This window comes from Hemiscyllium ocellatum, chromosome 23 (genome assembly GCF_020745735.1).
Source record: "Hemiscyllium ocellatum isolate sHemOce1 chromosome 23, sHemOce1.pat.X.cur, whole genome shotgun sequence".
In the NCBI taxonomy this organism is placed as follows: Eukaryota; Metazoa; Chordata; class Chondrichthyes; order Orectolobiformes; family Hemiscylliidae; genus Hemiscyllium; species Hemiscyllium ocellatum.
Genome location: NC_083423.1, coordinates 30,102,051 through 30,123,645, shown reverse-complemented (window position 1 = coordinate 30,123,645; position 21,595 = coordinate 30,102,051). Strand labels below are relative to the sequence as shown.

Here is a 21,595-nt window from a genome sequence, read left to right as displayed (position 1 = left end):
ACTGATCTGGAACAGGGAACTCGGTTCTTTGGTGCTGAAATGCAGTTTCTTCTTGCTTTCATTTGGTGCACATTCTTTAAGTAGGTTCTATAATCTGCTCATTCACTGCTTACATTCTACACTGGGTCTGATTCTAATTTCTGTCTCAGATGTTAGATTCTTGAGCTTGCTAGGATATGGTTTGCAGGGCCATTTTGTGATCATGCTCATGACTTTAACTTTGGAGTACCAGCTCTTAGGAGAGTTGCAACTAAGGTCAAAGTGTCCAATATTACCTTTACATAGGAGGCTGCATGTGCATACATAAGTTTGCAAAGTGGACATCAATACAGCATCCCCCTAGTCTCAACACTTCTTTTTGGATTGGGACCCATTTGCACAAAATGATGATTAGTCTCCCTACTTTATGAGTGAAATATCGTGAATGTATTTGACCTGCTTCAGTCCTCTCAAACTAATTTCATTGAGTCATCCTTTAATAAGCATCAGACCTTTTTTTTAACAACATGAGGTCAACCCTCCTGCTTAATTTACACCAGCAACACAGAAAGATTTATCCCATGCAGTAATCTATGAAAATTTGAGAGGCTAAGAACTATTTAAAGTAAAAATTAGCAACTTTATTTCTTAAAGTATAGAAGAGAATAATTAAGTAACAACTATTTACAACTCCTTCTTCTAACCTATCTTTTATCTTCCCTTCTACAATACTAGACCGATTAAAACCCCCAACTAAGAGTTACCAAAAATTCAAGTTTTCAAAGCCAGCCAGCTTTCGAATCTTCTATTTGGATCTTTATGTGTCTTACTTTGTTCTTAGGGATTATGCTTCACAGGTCATGGATTGATAAAGGAACCTTTTAAGAGAGCTATTTTTTGGGTAGTGTCTCTATGACGGTGGTGGGCAAGTCCTCCCAACTGTTCAATTTTCTCCGGTCTTGTACACCCAAAGCATCATATTGTGTCATTAGCTTTTAAGATTGCCAATATATTAAATTCAAACTGGATTGGAATTTGGTGTTTTTTGGGGTATAATTTAAACTTATTGGCCTTAATTCAAATCTGTTTTTATCTCCAGCTGTACTAACTGCTGGACCACATGCTACCTTGTATTTTGTTGAGAACACTTGGTGCTGTCAGGTTGTTCTGTTAGCTTTTAACTTTCTTAAAGGTACAGTACGCCCACATCTTCATAACACCTTCATTAGCAATTTTTGCTCCTCTGCACCTTCAAACGCAAAAGCAAGAAATTTTGCACTAACAACAAAAAAATTTGCTTATTTCTTTATTAAGAATTCTGAATGCCTCATGGAAAGAGCTGATGCTTAGATCAGTTAATGAGTCCTATTCTTTCAATTTTACTTCCATTATGTTCACAGATGCACAGTGTAAGGACAGAATTCTGTTCCAGCTGATTACATCAGAGCGTGAGAACATGTGCTGACCATTCACCCCCTCACCTAGAATTCAATAACATCATAACTGATTTGGATCTTCATTGTATCTACCTCCCTTTGATGCATAAACTGAATGTCATTACATAGCAAAAATATATTGACCTAATTCTTGAAACCTAACATCCACAACCTGTTGAGAAACAGTTTCAGATCTTTGCTGCTTATTGTGAGAAAACTGCATACAAGGGAGATTGAGTGCTGAAATAACAACTTTGCAAAGGTCAGGAGGAAAATCCTTCAATTTAGAATGTCATTCTTCAGAGGAGGCTGTGACACCACTGACTGTCTTCGATGTGACTAAGCCTAGTAGAGATTTCAGTGAAGATAAATGTCAACTGGTATGTACATCTGTGACAAACCATTCCAAAAGCCATTGAGCTAATCAAATATCTTTTATCTTGCAGTATACGGTCATGGGCGGAGAAAATGAAGGATGACCTGGTGAAGTTGGTGCGTGCTTCGAGTGGAGTGGATCAGATGGAACAGGTAAGAAGAAATGACATCAGGTTTTCGAGCCACAAACTCCCACATAATCCTGTGAGCCTCAATTCCTTTGTTAACGCAAGAGTTATTTCTGTCTTTCCAACTGTTTGTGCCAACCCGTTACCCTATGAATTGGCAATTCACCATTACCTCATGAGAATCTTACCTTGCTGCTTGTGAGAAGTGATGTAGATGGATGTGTGACAGAATCCAGCAATATGCATCTCCATATCGAACTAATCATACTCCATATCTGTTTTTCACAAGCGGCTTGGTGAAATTCTCACCAGGCAGTGTCAAGTTACCAATTTACTACAATTAGGGTCCTTGTTCCTGGCCAAAATTGCCTCATTTTAGAGTTATAGAGTCATAGAGATGTACAGCATGGAAACAGACCCTTCGGCCCAACTTGTCCATGCCGACCAGATATCCTAACCTAATCTAGTCCCATTTGCCAGCATTTGGCCCATATCCCTATCCATATATCCATCCAGATGCCTTTTAAATGCTGTAATTGTACCTTCCTCTGGCAGCTAATTTCCATACATGCAAAAGTTGTCCCTTTAGGTCCCTTTTCTATCTTTCCTATCTCACCCTAAATCTATGCCTTTTAGTTCTGGAATCCCCAATCCCAGGGAAAAGACCTTGTCTATTTACCCTATCCATGTCCCTCATGATTTTATAAACCTCTATAAGGTCACCCCTCAGCCTCTGACACTCCATGGATAACAGCCCTAGCCTATTCACCCTCACCTTATAACTCAAGTCCTCCAACCCTGGCAACATCCTGTGAATCTTTTCTGAACCCTTCACAACATTCCCCTGATAGGATGTTGCAGTAGCAATCCAACCAAAAGTGCTCAACAAATTAGATGTTGGGAAAATGTGAGATATAAACCAGATCAGGTGCCTGGCAGGTTGAGCTCAGCCTTTGCCCCAAACGACCCCCATGGTGGATACTTGGCACTGACCTGTCATGGCATGCACAGCTATGTCCACTACATTGGCATCTGATATATTCCAGCGTCTAAGAATCCCTGAGGCACATTTCTGATTGACTTAGAGGATGTTTCCATGTTTAATGCTGTACTTCAGGCTGCACCAGCAGCTGTCAAGGACCCTGTGAGCTCAGGGACAAGCTGCATCTCCAGACACCTAGTGCTCACTCACTCAAGTATTCCTGTCTTTCCTTGTCTCACAAAGGATGGTGACCAGAATGATGGGCAGTGCAACACATTTCTTGTTGCTTTCGGCACTAATGTGGGCTACCTTCCTCCTGGGCTCAAAGATGGGTAGATAATGTGGAGGATGAAAGTTGGTGACGCTCCGGTTTGTGTTGGTGCTGGTACGAGGTCTTCTGTGTGAGTAAGTGATGCAGAGAGCCACAGAGGATTCCTGGCATCATAGGTTGGTGTGGGTAAGGGCATGTGCCAAGTCAGTAGTGAGATTGGTAAGGCGTGGACTTTGCTGGGAATTGGGTACAATGTGAAATATCAGAGAGAGGGAAATGGCACGAATTCTAATGGTGAGGCTTACCCTCATCCAACAGGATTTACAGGTCCCTCACAGCACAGCAGACGCAGATTTACTCCCATCTGCTGTGTCCAGGGCAGTTGTCAGCCCGGGTAGCTGTGGAGTGATGGTGCTTCTCTGAGTGCACAATGGACTTTTAAAGATGCCACTTGTGCCAGGGTGCTGGTCAAGTCTGGGGTATTATAGACAATAGGTGCAGGAGTAGGCCATTCTGCTCTTCGAGCCAGCACCACCATTCATTATGATCATGGCTGATCACCCTCAATCAGTGTCCTGTTCCTACCTTATCCCCATAACCCTTGATTCCACTATCCTTAAGAGTTCTATCCAACTCTTTCTTGAAAGAATCCAGAGACTTGGCCTCCACAGCCTTCTGGGGCAGAGCATTCCATACACCCACCACTCTCTGGTGAAGTAGTTTCTCCTCAACTCTGTTCTAAGTGGCCTACCCCGTTTTTTTAAAACTGTGTCCTCTGGTTCAGGACTCACCCATCAGCAGAAACATGCTTCCTGCCTCCAGAGTGTCCAATCCTTTAATCAACATATACCTCTCAATCAGATCCCCTCTCAGCCTTCTAAACTCGAGCGTATACAAGTCCAGTCGCTCCAATCTTTCAGCGTAAGATAGTCCCGCCTTTCCGGGAATTCTCGTGAACCTACGCTGCACTCCCTCAATAGCCAGAATGTCTTTCCTCAAATTTGGAGACCAGAACTGCGCACAGTATTCCAGTGCGGTCTCACCAAGGCCCTGTACAGCTGCAGGAGGACCTCTTTGCTTCTATACTCAATTCCTCTTGTTATGAAGGCCAGCATGCTATTAGCTTTCTTCACTGCCTGCTGTACCTGCATGCTTGCTTTCATTGACTGATGTACAAGAACACCTAGATCTCGTTGTACTGCCCCTTTACCTAACTTGACTCCATTTAGGTAGTAATCTGCCTTCCTGTTCTTGCCGCCAAAGTGGATAACCACACATTTATCCACATTAAACTGCATCTGCCATGCATCCGTCCACTCAGCTAGCCTGTCCAGGTCACCCTGCATTCTCCTAATATCCTCCTCACTTTTCACCCTGCCACCCAGCTTTGTGTCATCAGCAAATTTGCTAATATTGCCTTTAATACCTTCATCTATATCATTAATGTACATTGTAAAAAGTTGCGGTCCCAGCACTGATCCCTGCGGTACACCACTGGTCACCGCCTGCCATTCCGGAATAAGCCGTTTATCACTACACTTTGTTTCCTGTCAGCCAACCAATTTTCAATCCAAGTCAATATTTTGCCCCTAACACCATGTGCCCTAATTTTGCTCACTAACCTCCTATGTGGGACTTTATCAAAGGCTTTCTGAAAGTCCGGGTGTACTACATCCACTGGATCTCCCTCGTCCATCTTCAGAGTTACATCCTCAAAAAATTCCAGAAGATTAGTAAAGCATGATTTCCCCTTCATAAATCCATGCTGACTCTGACCTATCCTGTTACTGCTATCCAGATGTGTCATAATTTCGTCCTTTATAATTGACTCCAGCATTTTTCCATCCACTGAGGTCAGACTACCTGGTCTATAATTCTCTGTTTCTCTCTCCCTCCTTTCTTAAAAAGTGGGACAACATTAGCCACCCTCCATTCCACAGGAACTGATCTTGAATCTATAGAACATTGGAAAATGATCACCAATGCATCCATGATTTCTGGAGTCACCTCCTTCAGTACCCTAAGATGCAGACCATCAGGTCCTGGGGACCTTTCAGCCTTCAGACCTAACAGTCTCCCCAACACTATTTTCTGCCTAATATAAATTCCCTTAAGTTCAATATTGAGGAGTGGGAAGTTATTCCAGAAACAGCAAATGGAAAAGTGGGGTGAAAATTGGACACGATATTTGAAATGAAACTTGGTGGGACCATTTGGCATTAACCCACCCGCAAGAAACGACAATGGCAGAAACAGCACTGTCACCCCAGTCAAGTCCTCCTTAGTAACATCTGAGGACTGGTGCCAGGATTGGGAGAGCTGGTTCACAGACTGGTCAAGCAACAGACTGACATAGTCATACTCACTGAATCGTACCTTACAGACAACATCCCAGACATCACTACCACCATCCCTGGATATGTCCTGTCCAACCCAGGACAGACCCAGCAGAGAGGGCAGCAAAACGGTATGCATTCAGGAGAGAGTTGCCCTGTGAGTCCTCAACATTGACTCCAGACTCCATGAAATCTCATGGCTTCAGGTTAAACATGGATAAGGAAACCCTCTGCTGATTACCACGTACTGTCCTGCCTTGGTGATGAATTGGTGTTCCTCCATGTTGAGCAACAGTTAGAAGAAGCATTGAAGGTGACAAGGGTGCAAAATGTACGTTAGGTGAGATTTCAGTGTCCATTACCAAGAGTAGTTGGGTAGCAGCTGGGTGAATCCTAAGGACATAGTTGCTGGACTGGGTCTGCAGTAAGTCGTGAGGGAACCAACAAGAGGGAAGAACATACTTGACCTCATCCATACCACTCTGCTTTGCAAATGTCAACATGTATATTGCACTTAAATGGAACCTACACTGGCAGAGATGCCATCTGTTACTAAAGTCCTTGTGCACAGTCCCCATAGGTTTCTGAGTAATCTTATCTTGGTGTGCTGGTTTCACTGATTTGGAGTTGTTTTCCTACGTCCCTCTATGAATGCAACTTTTTGTAATTAAAGCATAGTTGCGTCAAATGTTTCACATTTTTATTTTGTAGATTTACTTAAAAAACAGACAATACTACACAGTTGAAACAAACAATGCTCGGCGTTTGGTGGAAAGTGCAGCAAGGGAGATTGAAAAGCTTTTAAGTAACAAAGTGGAAGCCCTGCAGGTGAGTACAAGAACTCTGTTAAAATTCAGTATGCATTTTAATCAACACTTTATAATGTTTTAACAAAAGCTATGAACTTGCTGTCTTGAGAGTAATGTTTTCCACTGCAGAAAACGTGTGTGTAGATTTGTATGGAAAGGTATGGAAATGTAGTATTCAAGATATAAGCAAAACTGATTATGCCATTAGTTAGGATTTGTCACGTGAACTGATTTGAATTATATTCAGCAATCTTGTTAGTAAAGCAGTATTAAATGGTTCTGAATATTTGCTTATTAGCAAAAACTTACAGCATTATTAATGTATCTACTTTAAAAAAGCATCAACATCATGTTGCTGAACATTGATAGTTGGATGTGAACCACTATCATGTCTGACATCATTATAACCAGTTTGATATTTCCCAGATGGAATTTCTTTGTTATTCCCAAGGTCTGTTTTACATGAATAAGTAGAATATTGAATAGCATCTCTGACTCTTGTTTACAAATTTCATTTCACACAAGTCTATTTCTCTAATGTAACTCATATGGTAAAATAGTAAAGAGTCTTGAAGAGGAAAGCCTTTTAACTCTTGCATTTCAATTTATTGGCTATTGGGATTCATTCAAGTCTCCAAATTCATATATTGTATAATCTTGAAATGACAAATTTTGTGTAAAGAGAGATTATTCCTGAGAAGTGAGTGGAACAGAATTGGTTGCTCGATCCCTGAGCTTTGTTTACCTTCGGAGTAGAAACAAAAAGAAAAACTGCATCTGAAATTTAATGAAAATATTGGAAATATACAACAGTTTAAATAACATTTGAAAACAGAAAGGAAATGTTAATGTTTGGAAATGCTTCCTTAGAACTACCTCAGAGTAGTGACCACCTCCTAAAATGTTAATTTGTCCTTTCTCTTGTGGATGCTAATGGATGCACAGTCAACGTGATGCTCCATTCAGACTCTACAGGCTAGCGGACCAGAGCAATAAAGCTGGTTGATTGCTCAGGAGTACTCTTATCAGGCAAACAGAAACTTTATTTGTGGGGATTACTCAATACTGAAGCTTGGAAACTGTTACTCAAGGTGATGGGTTCTGTGTCAAATGCCTGACTGGTCTAACAAAACACGTAGTTTACTTTTACGTTAGAGTCTCACAATGAGTCACTGCAATTTACAGTTTAGAATGCAGTCTCGCCAGTACTGCTTTGCACAAATATTGATCAGATTTAATCATTTACAAATCTGTATTTGAACTACTGTTGTTTAGAAATTGATTTCTATTAAGATCAAGACCAAGAAAGGAATGATGTCATGAGAAGTTTTAGTCAAAATATTACATATGGTAGAAAAGAGATAATAATTTAGGTCATAATAATTTGGCCTGGCCATTAGTGTAAGAAAATATGTCAGACTTGTAGAGGGACAGAAAAGAGGGCAATTTAATATTTGATATTAGAGTTAGGACTTTGTTGCCCATGTAAAATACATTAAGTTTAGAAAGGTAGAAAATAGAGGGAAATGTGTAAACATTATTAATTATTTTTCAGAATAGAGTTGACCTCCATATTATATACAAGGCTATAGTTAGGTTACATTTGTAATGTTATGCCTAGGCTTAATTCCAGCAATAAAGTAAACCCTTTTCAGCAAAGGGCATTGAAGTAATCTGTGGTGTTAGCAAAGAGCAATCCTTTAGGGACAACCATGACATATTTACAATTGCGCTTCTGTAACATGCATGGTGGAGTAGTGATGGCTGGCAACACTTCTTGCATTTACATCACTTAAAATTAAGCATATCCTGATGTTGGAATACACTCAAACTACACTGTCATAAATCCAAGATGTTTCCAATCAGATAAGGGAATCGATAAGGAGGATGTAGTCGTGTCTTGGTAATGCTGCTGGACTATTAATCCAGACACCCAGGCTTATGTTCTGCTGGGGATATGAATTTGATGGTGAAATTTGAATTCAATAAAATCGGGAACTTAAAGCTAACTTCATGACATCCATTGTTGATGGCCATTAAAAACATATGTTGTTCACTGATGTACTTTAGGGAAGGAAATCTGCCATCCTTACCTGGTCTAGCCTACGTATGACTTCAGACCCACAGTAATATATTTGACATTTAAGTGCTATCTGGCCAATTACAAATGGACAATAAATGTTGGCCCAGCCAGTGACTCTGCCCTCCCCAAGCTTATCTCTCCACACTTCAGTCTCTCTGCCTTTATTCCTGATGAAGGGCTTTTGCCTGAAACGTCGATTTTGCTGCTCGTTGGATGCTGCCTGAACTGCTGTGCTCTTCCAGCACCACTGATCCAGAATCTGGTTTCCAGCATCTGCAGTCATTGTTTTTACCTTGTTGATTTTAACCCTACTGCGAATCCTCTGGCAAGGATGCCTGCCTTGAAGAAGTTTTCCTCGTCTCTCTACAAGAATCTCAGGGAGTCCCTCTTCCACTGCAACTCCCAGATCATTTCCTCTGCCCTGAAACTCTTCAACCATGTCGTGAAACAAACTCGGTACCACAGCCACATTTGCCAACCTGCCTAGCTCCTTTTCCACCTATCCACTCCACCCTTTCCTCCTTGACCTATCACCTTCATCTCCTCCCCCACTCACCCATTGTACCCTATGCTACTGTCTCCCCACCCCCAACCTCCCCAAGCTTATCTCTCCACGCTTCAGTCTCTCTGCCTTTATTCCTGATGAAGGGCTTTTGCCTGAAACGTCGATTTCGCTGCTCATTGGATGCTGCCTGAACTGCTATGCTCTTCCAGCACCACTGATCCAGAATCTGGTTTCCAGCATCTATAGTCATTGTTTTTACCTCAGTGACTCCCGCATCCAACGAATATAAAAAACATGTTTGGATTTTTTCCATTATGATCTGAACTAAAGAACAATAAATAGAAAATAATGTTTCAATAAGCTGGGCTTTGTAACGTTGAAAAGATATCCGAGACATTACCTCTTAGAAGTATTTAGAAGCCATAATGAAATAGAGAAGATACTTTTCAGTTGCAATAGAGCTGCCTGCAAGTCAAGAGCTCAGATTTGAGGTTATGATGAGTACATTTTGGGACAGATGCTACAAAGTACTTATTTCTGTGCAGAGCAATCACCAGTTTGGAAAGTTTGCCAATTACAGCACTTGAGGAGAGAACATACTTAAGAAGTGCCTAAATGTTGCACAAAAGTGACACATTGGCCAAAAGAGTATTGGTGTTCTGAAGAAGGCAATCCAATGGAAATCTCTCACCCAGCAAACAGTGGAGGGTGAGTCATTGAGTTATTCAAACCAGAGTTAGTTAGGGTCAAGGGAATCCAGGGTTATGGAGGGGAGCAGACAAAGTGTGATTGAGATCAGGACCAGATCAGCTTTGAATTTATTGAACGGTGGAGTCTGAAACCTATTGTGTGAAATGGTTAATAAAACATGTGCTATGATATTATTTGTGAGACAAAGTCAGATTAGTGTAAAAGCTTGGTAATATTCAGTTGCTTTTCTTTTAAAAGTCATGATGCACCTTCCACACTAAAACAAAATCTATTACATTATTTTTGAAAGGAATGTCGTTCATCGTCCTCTCAATCATCTCTGCAAATCCTATAAAACAGCTGGTGACAGATTGTATTCAGATATTTATTTGTAATATCTGACGTGATTAGATGTATATATTGTACAACTTTAAGTGGATAATGAACATGTCTGATATGCATTTAGCCTGTTAATAGCTTTGCTTCTTCACACTCGTTGCACACAACGTTATGGGGCCTAGAAAGATTAAGTTCAGTCATTCGTAAATGTCCTACTTAACTAGAATGGTTTAAAATTACTCAGGTCTGTACAGTGAGTGTTGTAGAATAAACTCATTTACTCATTTTAAAGCAGAGGAACAAATTGTCATTGAAATTAGAGGGGATTGATGGTGGCAAGGCCACCGAATGTCGGTCAATTGTATAATCTCTCGAAACTATGAGTGAAAATTAACAACAAATAAATCATGACTGTGCATCCAAGTATAAAAACAACTCATGCACAGCATAATAGTAGGTATAGGGAAAAAAAATAATCCATGTGCATCTAAACCCCTGTCATGAAGTAATTCTGCTCTCATTACATTGCTTACTGTTCAGTGGTCACCTGATTATCACACCTGCATTGCCATGACATCTGCTTTCCTGCTATGGGCTGTAATTAGGAAGTTTAGCTCCTGGGTGGAGGAGGAAGAACAGAAATGACATTGGTTTAATTACTTTTTCAAGGTAATTACAAGTTTCTCTTTCTTTTCCGAAGATAATTTTCCTCATTCGGTGGGGACCTGCTTGATATTAGGCTTGGTTCTTCCACCACGGTAGCATGGCACATGATGTCATGAAGCACGATGCAGCAATGGTACCATTCTGTGGAAAAGTGCTCCACGTGAATTATGTGCATTATGCAGCTACAATTTTACTTCTTAGACCTGAATCCAACCTTCATTGTAAGACTTAAGGCAATTACCATTATCGATGGATATGAAATAGTCAATCAAAAGATTTCTCTGTCCCAGTGAGTGATAAGACCATTCTGGGTACAAATATGATTTCACAAATATGTCTTGGGGCCCTATGGTGATTTCCTGGAGCATGCGTTCGAAACTCACAATTGCAGATACTCAAATTTCAATTTAATTCGTAAAAATCTAAAGTTCTAATGAAGCTAGTCTATTGCTGATCATGACACCCTTGTCACTTGTTGTACAAAGTCATCTGGTCCACTAATGTATTTTAGGAATTAAAAATCTGCTGTCCTCACCTGGTCTGGCCTGCATATGACAGCAATACGCTTAGTTCCTAAATGCTGTCTGAATTGGCCGAGCAAGTCACCAAGTTGTGCCTAACTGCCACAAGGTAAAGTATAAAAGGCATGAAACTGGACGGATCACTTGCATCAGTAAAGGCACTGAAAACAACAGTGGCACATTTTCTTTGACAGTCTCTCAGCTTCATTGATGACTTGCTTCCACTCTGGGGATTACTTCTGTGGTGGTTGAATTATCCAAAACTGGAGCCAGAGAAGGAGGTGGGTGGGTGGGACACTCTGGAATATGCTCACACTTTCTGCTGCTTGTGCTTGGCTTCCATGTGCTCCAGTTGGTGACACTCAGTATTTGGCACCTTTGTGGATGCCTGTTCTCCGGTTTGTGTTCTAGAGCAAGTGATTCCCATGTGTCAGTGGAGTTGTTGCATTTCTTTAGGGAGAATTTCAGAGTGTCCTTGCAGCACTTCCTCTGCCCTCCTAGAGACCACTTACCATTGCAGAGCTCAAACTAGAGCACGTGTTTAGGGAGTCCTGTGTCAGGCATGTGAACAATGTGGTCTACCCAATCACAGCTGGTCAAGTGTGACCACTGCCTTGATACTGGGGATATTGGGCTTGGAGAGGATGCTCATGTTGCTACACCCATCCTACCAGTGGATTTACAGGATTTTGTGAAAGGAATGCTGATGATAGCTCTCCAGGGATTTGAGCTATCAGCTGCACATAGTCCATGGGATGGTGGGAACCATGGCTGCTCTGTAGGCCATGATCTTAGTGCTGGGTTTGAGGTCTCAGACTTCTAACTTTCTGTACTTCAGATATCTGAAGACTGTACTGGCACATTTGTGCCAGTGTTGGATTTCACTGGCCTATTGGATTTCAGTGGTACATACAACATTCAGTGGTACATACAACATTACCAATCCTGCAAAGTCTGATTTATTAACATCTGGGGGCTTGTGCCAAAATTGGAGAGCTGTTTCACAGACAAATCAAGCAACAGCTTGACTGTCATTCTGAGAGAATCACACTTTCAGATAATGTCCCACATACCACCATCAACATCCCTGCGTATGTTATGTTCCATGGACAAGACTGACTCACCAGAATTGGTTGCATAGTGGTGTGCAGATATTGGACAATGCACTGAGAGCAGCAAGGGCACACACTGTTCTCTGGGTGGGAACTTCAATTTCCATTACCAAGTATGGCTCAGTAGCACCACTACTGATCAAGTTGACTGATTTCTAAAGGACATGCTTGTTGGACTGTGCCTGTGGCAGGTTATATGGGAATGCACAAAAGGGGAAGCATTCTTGACTTTGTCCTCAATCTACCCATAGCAGATGCATTTGTCTATTAGATGTTTGGTTGGAGTGACCATCGCAATTCTTATGGAGACAAAGTTCATATTGACATTGTATTGTGTGACATTATCATTGTGCTAAATGGGATTTTACACAGATCCAGTAGCCTGAGACTAGCACCCATGAGCTGCTGTGGTACAACAGCAGCAGCAGAATTGCATTCAACCACATTCTAATCTCATGGCTTGGCATATTGCCCATTCTACTATTCTTGCAAAGCTAATGGATCAACCCTGATTTAACGAAGAGTGCAGGAAGGCATATTGGGAGCAGAAACAGACATGCCTAATAATGAGGTGTCAACTTGGTGAAGCCGCAATACCTGCATCAACAATCAAATAGCAGAATGCTGAATGCAATAAATAGAGGAAACCAATCTGCCACCAATGCATGAAATCTCATCTCTGCAGTTCTGCCACATCCATTTGAGATGATGCCAGACAATTAAAAACTCACTGGAGAAGGAGGCTCCACAAACATTCCTGCCCTCAAAGATGGGACAGACCAGTACAGCAGTGCAAAAGTTAAGGCTGTAGCATTTGTGCATGTCTTCAGCCAGAAGTGCCAAGTGCATTAACCATCTCGGCCTCTACCTGAGGACTCCAGAATCGCAGATAACAAACCTCAGCCAATTAAGTTCATTCCATGAGATGTCAAAATGTCTTAAGATCCTCAATACTGCAAAGGGTATGGGCTATGAAACATTCTGACAACTCAAGAACTAGCAGCACCCTTAGCCAATTCGCTTACAACACTCCATCTACCTGGTAATGAGGGAAATTGTCTAGGCGTGTCCTGTGCTCAAAAAATAAGACAAATCCAACCTGGCCAATTACTACTATATTAGTCTACTCTCCATCATCAGCAAAGTGATGGAAGGGGTTGTCAATAGTGCTTACTCCTTACTAACCTGCGTACTGGTGCTCAGGTTTGGTTTCACCAGGGCCACTCCTAATTTCACTATGGGCTTGATCCAAATATGGAAAAAAGCTGAACGCAAGAGGGAAACTGAGGATGACTGCCACAACATCAAGGCCACATTTGACCAAGTGTGGCATCAAGGAGCCTGAGGAAAACAGGAGATGGGGGAAAACTCTCTGCTTGTTGTAGTCATATTCAGCACGAAGGAAGACAGTGACCTCCAACTACATAAATCATCTCAGCCACAGGACTTCACTGCAGAAGTTTCTCAAGGTAATGTCCTAGGCCCTGCAATCTTCAGCTGCTTTATCAATAACTTTCCCTCAAATGTAAGGTCAGTGATGGGGATTTTTGCTGATGATTGCACAATGTACAGGATTGTTCACAACACTTCAGGTACTTAAGCAGTCAGTGTCCAAATGCAGCAGATCCCAACAGCATCCAAGCTTGGGCTGAGAGGTGTCAAGTCAGTCTCTACTTAATGACATTTTGTGTTTACATATAGCAAATTCAAGAGGGCAGCTCACCACATCTCTTGAGGGCAATTGGTAATGGACATTGGATGCTGGATCAGTCAACAATGTCCACATCTTATGAGTGAATTAGAAGCTTGATCAACATAAGTGCCAGGCAATGAACATCTACAACAAAGGAAAATGCAACATCCTCCCCTTGGCGATTAATGATAGAAGCATTGTTGAAAATCCTGCCACTATCAATATCCTGGGCAGTTACAATTGACAAGAAACAGAACTGGGCCAGACATATAAATACTGTGGCTATAATAGCTTGTGAGCAACTTGGAATTCTGTGGTGAGTAACTTACCTTCTGTCTTCCCAGAGCTTGTCCATCATCGAGAAGGCTCAAGTCTTGAGTTTGCTGGAATACTCTCTGCTTGTCTGGATGAGTGCAGCTCCAGCAACATTGCAGTATCCCACAGAACATACTTAATCTTTACGCACTGGCGCACAGTTATCGCAGTGTGTATCATTTGCAAGATGCACTGTATCAATTCACCAAGAATTCATAGACAGTTGCTTCCAAACTCCTGACTCCTTCTACATAGAGGAACAGGGTGGCAGATGCATGGGGACAACCACAAATGCAAGCTTTCTTCCATCCTGACTTGGAACTACGTTGCTGTGCCTTCACTCTCACTGTCACAGCACCAGCATTCTGAAAGTCCCTCCTGAATAAAAGTATGGATGCACCTGCAGGACATAAAGGTTCAGGAAGGGAGCTCACCATTACTTTCTGGAATGTAATTAGTAATGGGCAATAAATGCAGGCCTAATCAGCAATGCCCATGAACTATGAATGAGAAGTAGTTTTACAGGATTTATTAAGTTTATTGCAATAAATATAAAAGACTGATAAATGAACAGTAAGGTAGTGGTTTTCATCAGAACAAAACCTTTGGAAGACATTGCACATGTCTCTTGTTCTGTTCTGTTGACTGAAGTTTTGCTTCTGTCTTCATACTGCACATTATAACCACTAAAGGTTACACCCTACTAATCCTTGCTAGCCACTATCCCTATGCATGATCAGAGGCATCATAAACTTTGATTGACTTAACCAATATAAGAACAGCATTTGATCAATTTCAGGTTGGACAGGCAGTGTTTTCCCAACTTTTAATTCTTTTTTAATGGTGATGGTCATCTTCCTGATATTATTTTCTATTATATCCTGACTAGATCTTTAAAATATCAATCACTTTGGAAGGGTCATTACTATCTTTTAAGGATCCTTACTTTTTTCACTAGAGAGTTATCGATCACATGATTTACAAAGATTCTCTTCAGACCATACCAGATTATCAAACCTGAGCATTGTACTAAAGCATGTTAACACTGATGTAATAGAGTACCATTGCAAGATATAGCAAAACGCATGAACCATACAAAGTAACCATACAAAACTGTTCACAGGACTTAATTTCAAGCTAATTTTTGGGCCTGTTATAGACTTTAACTGACAAAAAGGAGACCGTGAGGACTGCAGATGCTGGAGATCATTCCTGATGAAAGGCCTATGCCCGAAACATCAACTCTCCTGCTCCTTGATGCTGCATGACCTGCTGTGCTTTTCCAGCGCCACACTTTTGAACTTTAACTTCCAAAAACAAACCAATTTAGGGTATAGCTATATACTGAATCCTGAAGTTGTTTTCACTGCAAAATGATTTTACATTTATCCTGTAATTCACCACATCCATAAATGTAATATTGAGTTATTACCATAATTTGTTTATCATGACCAATCTTACTTAACATACAGACGTGTATGTTACAGATAACATGGTATGACACCACAGTGTTTTGTAGAATGCAATTGAATTTAATATAATTTAATTTCTCATTTGCTGAATCAATCCAAAATATCCAAACTGAAATGAATTACTGAAGAATAAACTCGATCTCACAAGAGGGGTGAAGTTTCTCCTCTTTGCCAATGTTTACACCTCCTAAATCATGGCTGTGAGTTTGCAGTTGTCAGTAAGGGAAAGTTGACAGTGGTCATCATTACCTCCGAAACTGACAACTCCTGGAGTCGTGCAATTTAAGTTAAAAATTGCTGACAGTGAATCTGTGGTATTCCAGAAGATGTACTATAGAGGTACTCCCAGTAGTAAATCATTAGAAGTTATTTAATTGATCAGAAATTTCACTGGGATGCTGTTAGTCCCTTTGCAAAACACATGCACCCAATTACTCTGTCTATTTGTAAAATTGAAAACTAAAAGATGAAGAGATCCTGGATTTTCAGTGTATTGGCTTCTATGTTCCAATGGTTTGCTTCTATATCATTATTCTACTTGATGATATGTCTATAGCTGAAGGCCTCAAGATCCCTTTGACTTGGCAGCAGATTCAATCCGATTTTGGAAAAGGAGAGATCCATGAGTCAAAAATTGCTCGATTCAGAAGGACAGAGATCCCCAGGTGCCATTGTTTCACCACCATCAGCAAATACAGTCTGTTAGCATTAAGGAAGAATTACATGATAACCCAATGCAAGAAACTGCCAAAATGCAACAGGAAGTGGCAATCTCACTCTTAGAGTATACCAAGGGTATTTCAGGTGATTTTACATTAGCAAATACTTTAGAAAGCTTGGCATTTAATGTTTAGATGGTTAGATTCTCTGTCTCTTGTTTTAGAATGTCAAAGCCAGACCATCACATGGCATGCATTTTAATGTTAGCACAATTCTGGATTTAGTCATATGGATTTGGGCTGCTTTAGTATTTGAGAACTGAAAAATGGTGCCGAATGTTAACAGCAAGCATTATGATGGAGACAAGAATTTTGTCATATAAAATTCTTCCCTTTTTAAAATCAAATGCTGACTTGCCTTCTGACTGGACCTGCTAATTTGCTTTTTCAACAATCGGTCTTAACTTGATACTGCTCAGCTGAAAGAGATGCTTACTTCTGCATTACAATTCATAGTTATTCTCTTAGCTGGAGAAGATTGATAGTGCAGCCGATCCTTACAGAGTCTTTAATGTATTTATTTCAAGGAACATTCCAAGCATACACAATCTTACCATAATTTCATTATCTCTTTATATGCGTTCAAATTTTATATTTATTGGTCAACATGTTTGTTTATATAAATACACTCGTCTTGAACCTGTGATTCCTAGCTCAGAGGTAGAGACATTACCACTCTACTATAAGACCCTACATTATATGTGTTCAATATATTTTCTAATCAACCTGTTTATTATACATCTCTAGAGTACGTGGGACTTGAACCCAGACCTGCTGGTCCAGAGGTAGAGACACTAACATTGCACCACAAAATCCCTTTTATAAGTGTTCAGAGGAAACCCCAATGAATGCCTCCAACTGGATTTTATTTAACACATTGATATGCAATTAACATCAGTCACTCTCCTTTATTTACTTTCCACGAACCTCCCCGATCTATCACTGTGATTCTCAATTTTATTCTTCTGTGTCTGGCTTCGTTCCCATCAATTGTTCTTCAGTCAGCACACTTAATGTGATTTAATGAAGTCATTGTGAGGATGGTTAGGTACATTGGATTAGTACACTGTTATTACACCTTTTGGGAATTGTTTCTTAAGTCAGCCCTTGACAGATGGGATGAAAGCCTCTTGCCATTAGAATGCAGCCCAGGGATGAAAGTTCCTGCACTTTGCCAGCTGTGTCCTACATGGAGCATATTTTTGTTTGGTCAGCCCTGTTCCCAATGGGCATAGTTTCATCTCACAGAGCAGTACTTAATTCAGCTTGTTGCTGTCAGGTTGGCAACCTGAGTGTCTGATATTCTGTGAAATTCAGTTAGATTGAGGCTGTGGTGAGGAATGTATTTGGAACATGAGGGATGTATTTGGAACAGCGCATAAAGAACTTTATTCTGTAGATGATTTAATCTTTCTTCATACTGATTTTCAAACAGATATGTCTCAGAACTGTTTCCCTGCACTTTGATAAGCACAAAAAAAGCTCTAAAGTTAAATACTGTATGTTTAAAACAATCAGAATGTGACACAGTCACAGCAATTTAACACATTATTGTGCTACAATTGATACATAGAAAGTTATGAAAGTTTGATATTCAGTGAATTTGGTATTTAATTTTACTCAGAATGGAGGTCCTCAGGTGTGACTGATGTTTCTGTAGTCACTATTCATGTTTGAATCCATGTTTGATGCAGTCAATGTGAGAGCAGTAGCTATCAATGTGGTGTCAGGGTAGTTGTGGCAAAATTGAGCCAATAGGAGTTAGTTTGTGTGGATCTGTTTGTACGTAAGGTGGATTGTTTGGATTTGCAGCAGGAGAGTGGGTAAAGGTTATAATTCACCAAACAGATTCAAGGCAGTGACAGCTTGAAATTGAAGTTCTAAAGAATCGAAAAGAGATGTCATGAGAATAAGGGTCCAGAGACACTCCCTGTGAAGTAGCCTGCTTTATTCTGTACATTTCCAATTAAAATACCATACTCATTTTCTGTAGTTTACCTCGTCTTATAAAATTGTATTTGAGACTGCACACATCATATTTTTGACAAGCAACATGGCTGTTCCTCTTTAAAAGCTCATGAGTTCTGTACTCAAGAGTTAAATACAGTTCATCAGATGCTGGTAGAAAGCTTGTCAGGTGTATACACATAGATTTATATTTTAAAATAATGTTGACTGAGTTGTTGTTAACTCAGTCTGTTAGCATCTGTTGATAAATTACCATTGAACATTGTTATGGTATATGATTGATCTTTACACATTTTATGAAGAGAATTACTATTGTTGCAGAGATTTATTTTCCACTTTTTTGGTTCTATGAACACGTTGCTTGAGAACGAGGGGATGGATGGTTGTAACAGCTGCTGTTTGGTAATTGGAAGAGTTCTTAATGGCTGATAGGCAATGGTCTGGTACACAGATGTGAGAGCTTCTGTCATCTCTGACACTGATGCTTAAAGCTACTGGCAAAGCACAAGTATTGCTCACTGCTGCTGAGTGGACCTGCTGGCTATGCTCTTTAAGAGAGAGTCATTGACGTCAGCAGGGCCAGTTGAAGATGAAGACAGCCAGGTGGTTTTGTTAGTGTCTGGAAAAGCACTCAGCAATTCCTCTTCTCTGAGGGGATGCGCACATGCAGTCAGTGTTAATCCAATTACAGGCCTGGGCAATTAACCCTGAAAGGTGCTAGGCATTATGCAGGACTAAAACACGGCTGTGAATGGGATAATGAGATCTAAAAATGGTGCAGAAAAACCCTGCGATGCTGTTTAAAAATTGTAGTAATATTTTTGCATCACATATCAAAATGGATCCAGTGTAGAAAATTCTGCGGGCCCTAACCTTCCTGTCATCCTCTTTAAAGGGACACAGTATTATTGATTTTTGGTTTTAACCATGAATAAAATGCATCCTCATCCATCATGAAGAGTATTGAATTCTGATATGTTGTATTCTGAATCTTTAGCTTGACCGCGATGATATATGTGTATGTGGAGCATCAGGGTTGTGGCAGGGGCAGATTAACACATGTAGAGCCAACAAGATATGATGCTCCTGGTAACCATGTAACAATACTGCAGAAAAGCTGACAATTCTATTTAAGAATAATATATTGTAATTTTTTAAAAAATTATTACTTCAATATAGAGACTTTCTACAAACCAAGTTCTTCATGCAGGTTTTGACAGAGACTGGTATTTTTATCAACCAAAGGGGAAGGGGGAAGCCCTTAGCTATGGCCCCAAAATTTATGAATCTGTCTCTGCAACTTACAACCCTTCTTTGAAATTGCATTTGAACAAGTTATAAGGAAGAATTACTGTCAATGTTAGGCATTTAAGGGATTTGAGGTGTAAGAACTTTACAGCTCCCACAGAACTGTCTATTCCTCTGACTCTTGGCCTCTTGATCATCCTGCCCTCCTTCATCTCCCATTTAGGACTCAAGTCTAGAATCCCTTCTGTATCTCTGCCTTCACCACCTTCTCCGTGTTTTGAAGACCGACCTTAAAAATACATATTTGACAAAGCTTTCACTCAGTTCTCCTAATAACTTCTTCTCTGGCACAATGGTTATTTTGTGAAGGGCTCTGGAACAAATTTTCTCTGCAAATTTGTGGTATGCAAATGCCAGTTGTTTTAGTGACATTCCTATTGTCCATTAGAGTCAAAGAGATATACAGTACGGAAACAGAACCTTTGGTCAAACTCATCCATGTCGACTAGATATCCTAACCTCATCTAGTCCCATTTGCCAGCACGTGGTCCATATCCCTCTAAACCCTTCATATTCATATATCCATCCAGATGCCTTTTACATGCTGTAACTCTACAAGCCTCCACCATTTCCTCTGGCAGCTCATTCCATACATGCATCATCCTCAGTGTGATAACGTTGCCCCGTACGTCCCTTTTATATCTTACCCCCTCACCATAAACCTATGCCCTCTAATTCTGGACTCCCCCACCCCAGGAAAAAGACCTTGTCTATTCATCTTATCCATGCCCCTCATGTATTTATAAACCTCTATAAGGTCAACCCTCAGCCTTTGATGCTCCCGGGAAAAAGGACCTAGCCTATCCACCCTGGCATCATTCTTGTAAATCTTTTCTGAACTCTTTCACAACAACTTTCTGATATATGCAATATCCCAAAAGAGGCCTAACCAATGTCCTGTACAGCCGTAACATAACCTCCCAACCCCTGTACTCAATACTTGGACCAATAAAGGAAAGCATACCAACCACCTTCTTCACTGTCCTATCTACCTGCCACTCTACTTTCAAGGGACTATAAACCTGCACTTCATGGTCTCTTTGTTCAGTAACATTCCCTAGGACTTTCCCATTCAGTGTATAAGTCCTGCTATGATTGGCTTTTCCAAAATGCAGCACCTCGCATTTATCTAGATTAAATTCCATCTGCCACTCCTCAGCCCACTGACCCATCTGATCAAGATCCTGTTTCGAATGGATATTGTGAGGAATTGAGGAATGCCACATGGTCATATTAAGCACTCTTCTGCTAACAACACTGACACTTTCCAGCCTCTGCTCTTAGTGCAGGCCACTGGTGTTAGAAGGAATTGCTCTTTAAAACTGCTGCTTTTGAATATTCATAATTTTATCCTTTACAAAGAATAACTTCTCAAATTTGAAATGAAAGCCAGCATTGGAATTTAACACAGTTTTTGGAACTTAACTAGAAATTCCTGGAGTCAGGCTAAAGATTTACAAGGATGTTGCCAGGGTTGGAGGGTTTGAGTTATAGGGAGAGGCTGTATAGGCTGGGGCAGTTTTCCCTGGAGCGTTGGATGCTGATGTGTGACCATGTAGAGGTTTATGAAATCATGAGGGGCTTGGATAGTATAAATACATAAAGTCTTTTCCCTGGGATGGGGAGTCTAGACCTAGAGGGCATAGCTTTTTGGTGAGAGGGGAAAATTTTAAAGGGGACTAAGGGGCAATTTTTTCACGCAGAGGGTGGTGCATGTTTGGAATAGGTTGCCAGAGGAAGTGGTGGAGACTGGTACAGTTTTAGCATTTGAAAGGCATCTATATAGGTATATGAATAGGAAAGATTTGGCTTGATTAGTTTCGGATATCTGTTCGGCGTGGACAATTTGTGCCCAAAGGTCTGTTTCCGTGCTGTACATCTCTAACCT

General features: G+C 40.7%; 1 protein-coding gene across 3 annotated transcripts in view; it reads left to right on the top strand.

Annotated features, from left to right (window-relative positions):
• Window positions 1-21,595, top strand: part of LOC132826725 (voltage-dependent calcium channel subunit alpha-2/delta-1) — a 668,330-nt gene that overhangs the window by 56,899 nt on the left and 589,836 nt on the right. For all 3 annotated transcript variants that reach the window (XM_060842844.1, XM_060842843.1, XM_060842846.1), the window contains exons 2-3: window positions 1,862-1,943; window positions 6,219-6,335. In XM_060842844.1, the coding sequence (XP_060698827.1) occupies window positions 1,862-1,943; window positions 6,219-6,335 (199 nt within the window). The remainder of the gene's footprint in view (window positions 1-1,861; window positions 1,944-6,218; window positions 6,336-21,595) is intronic.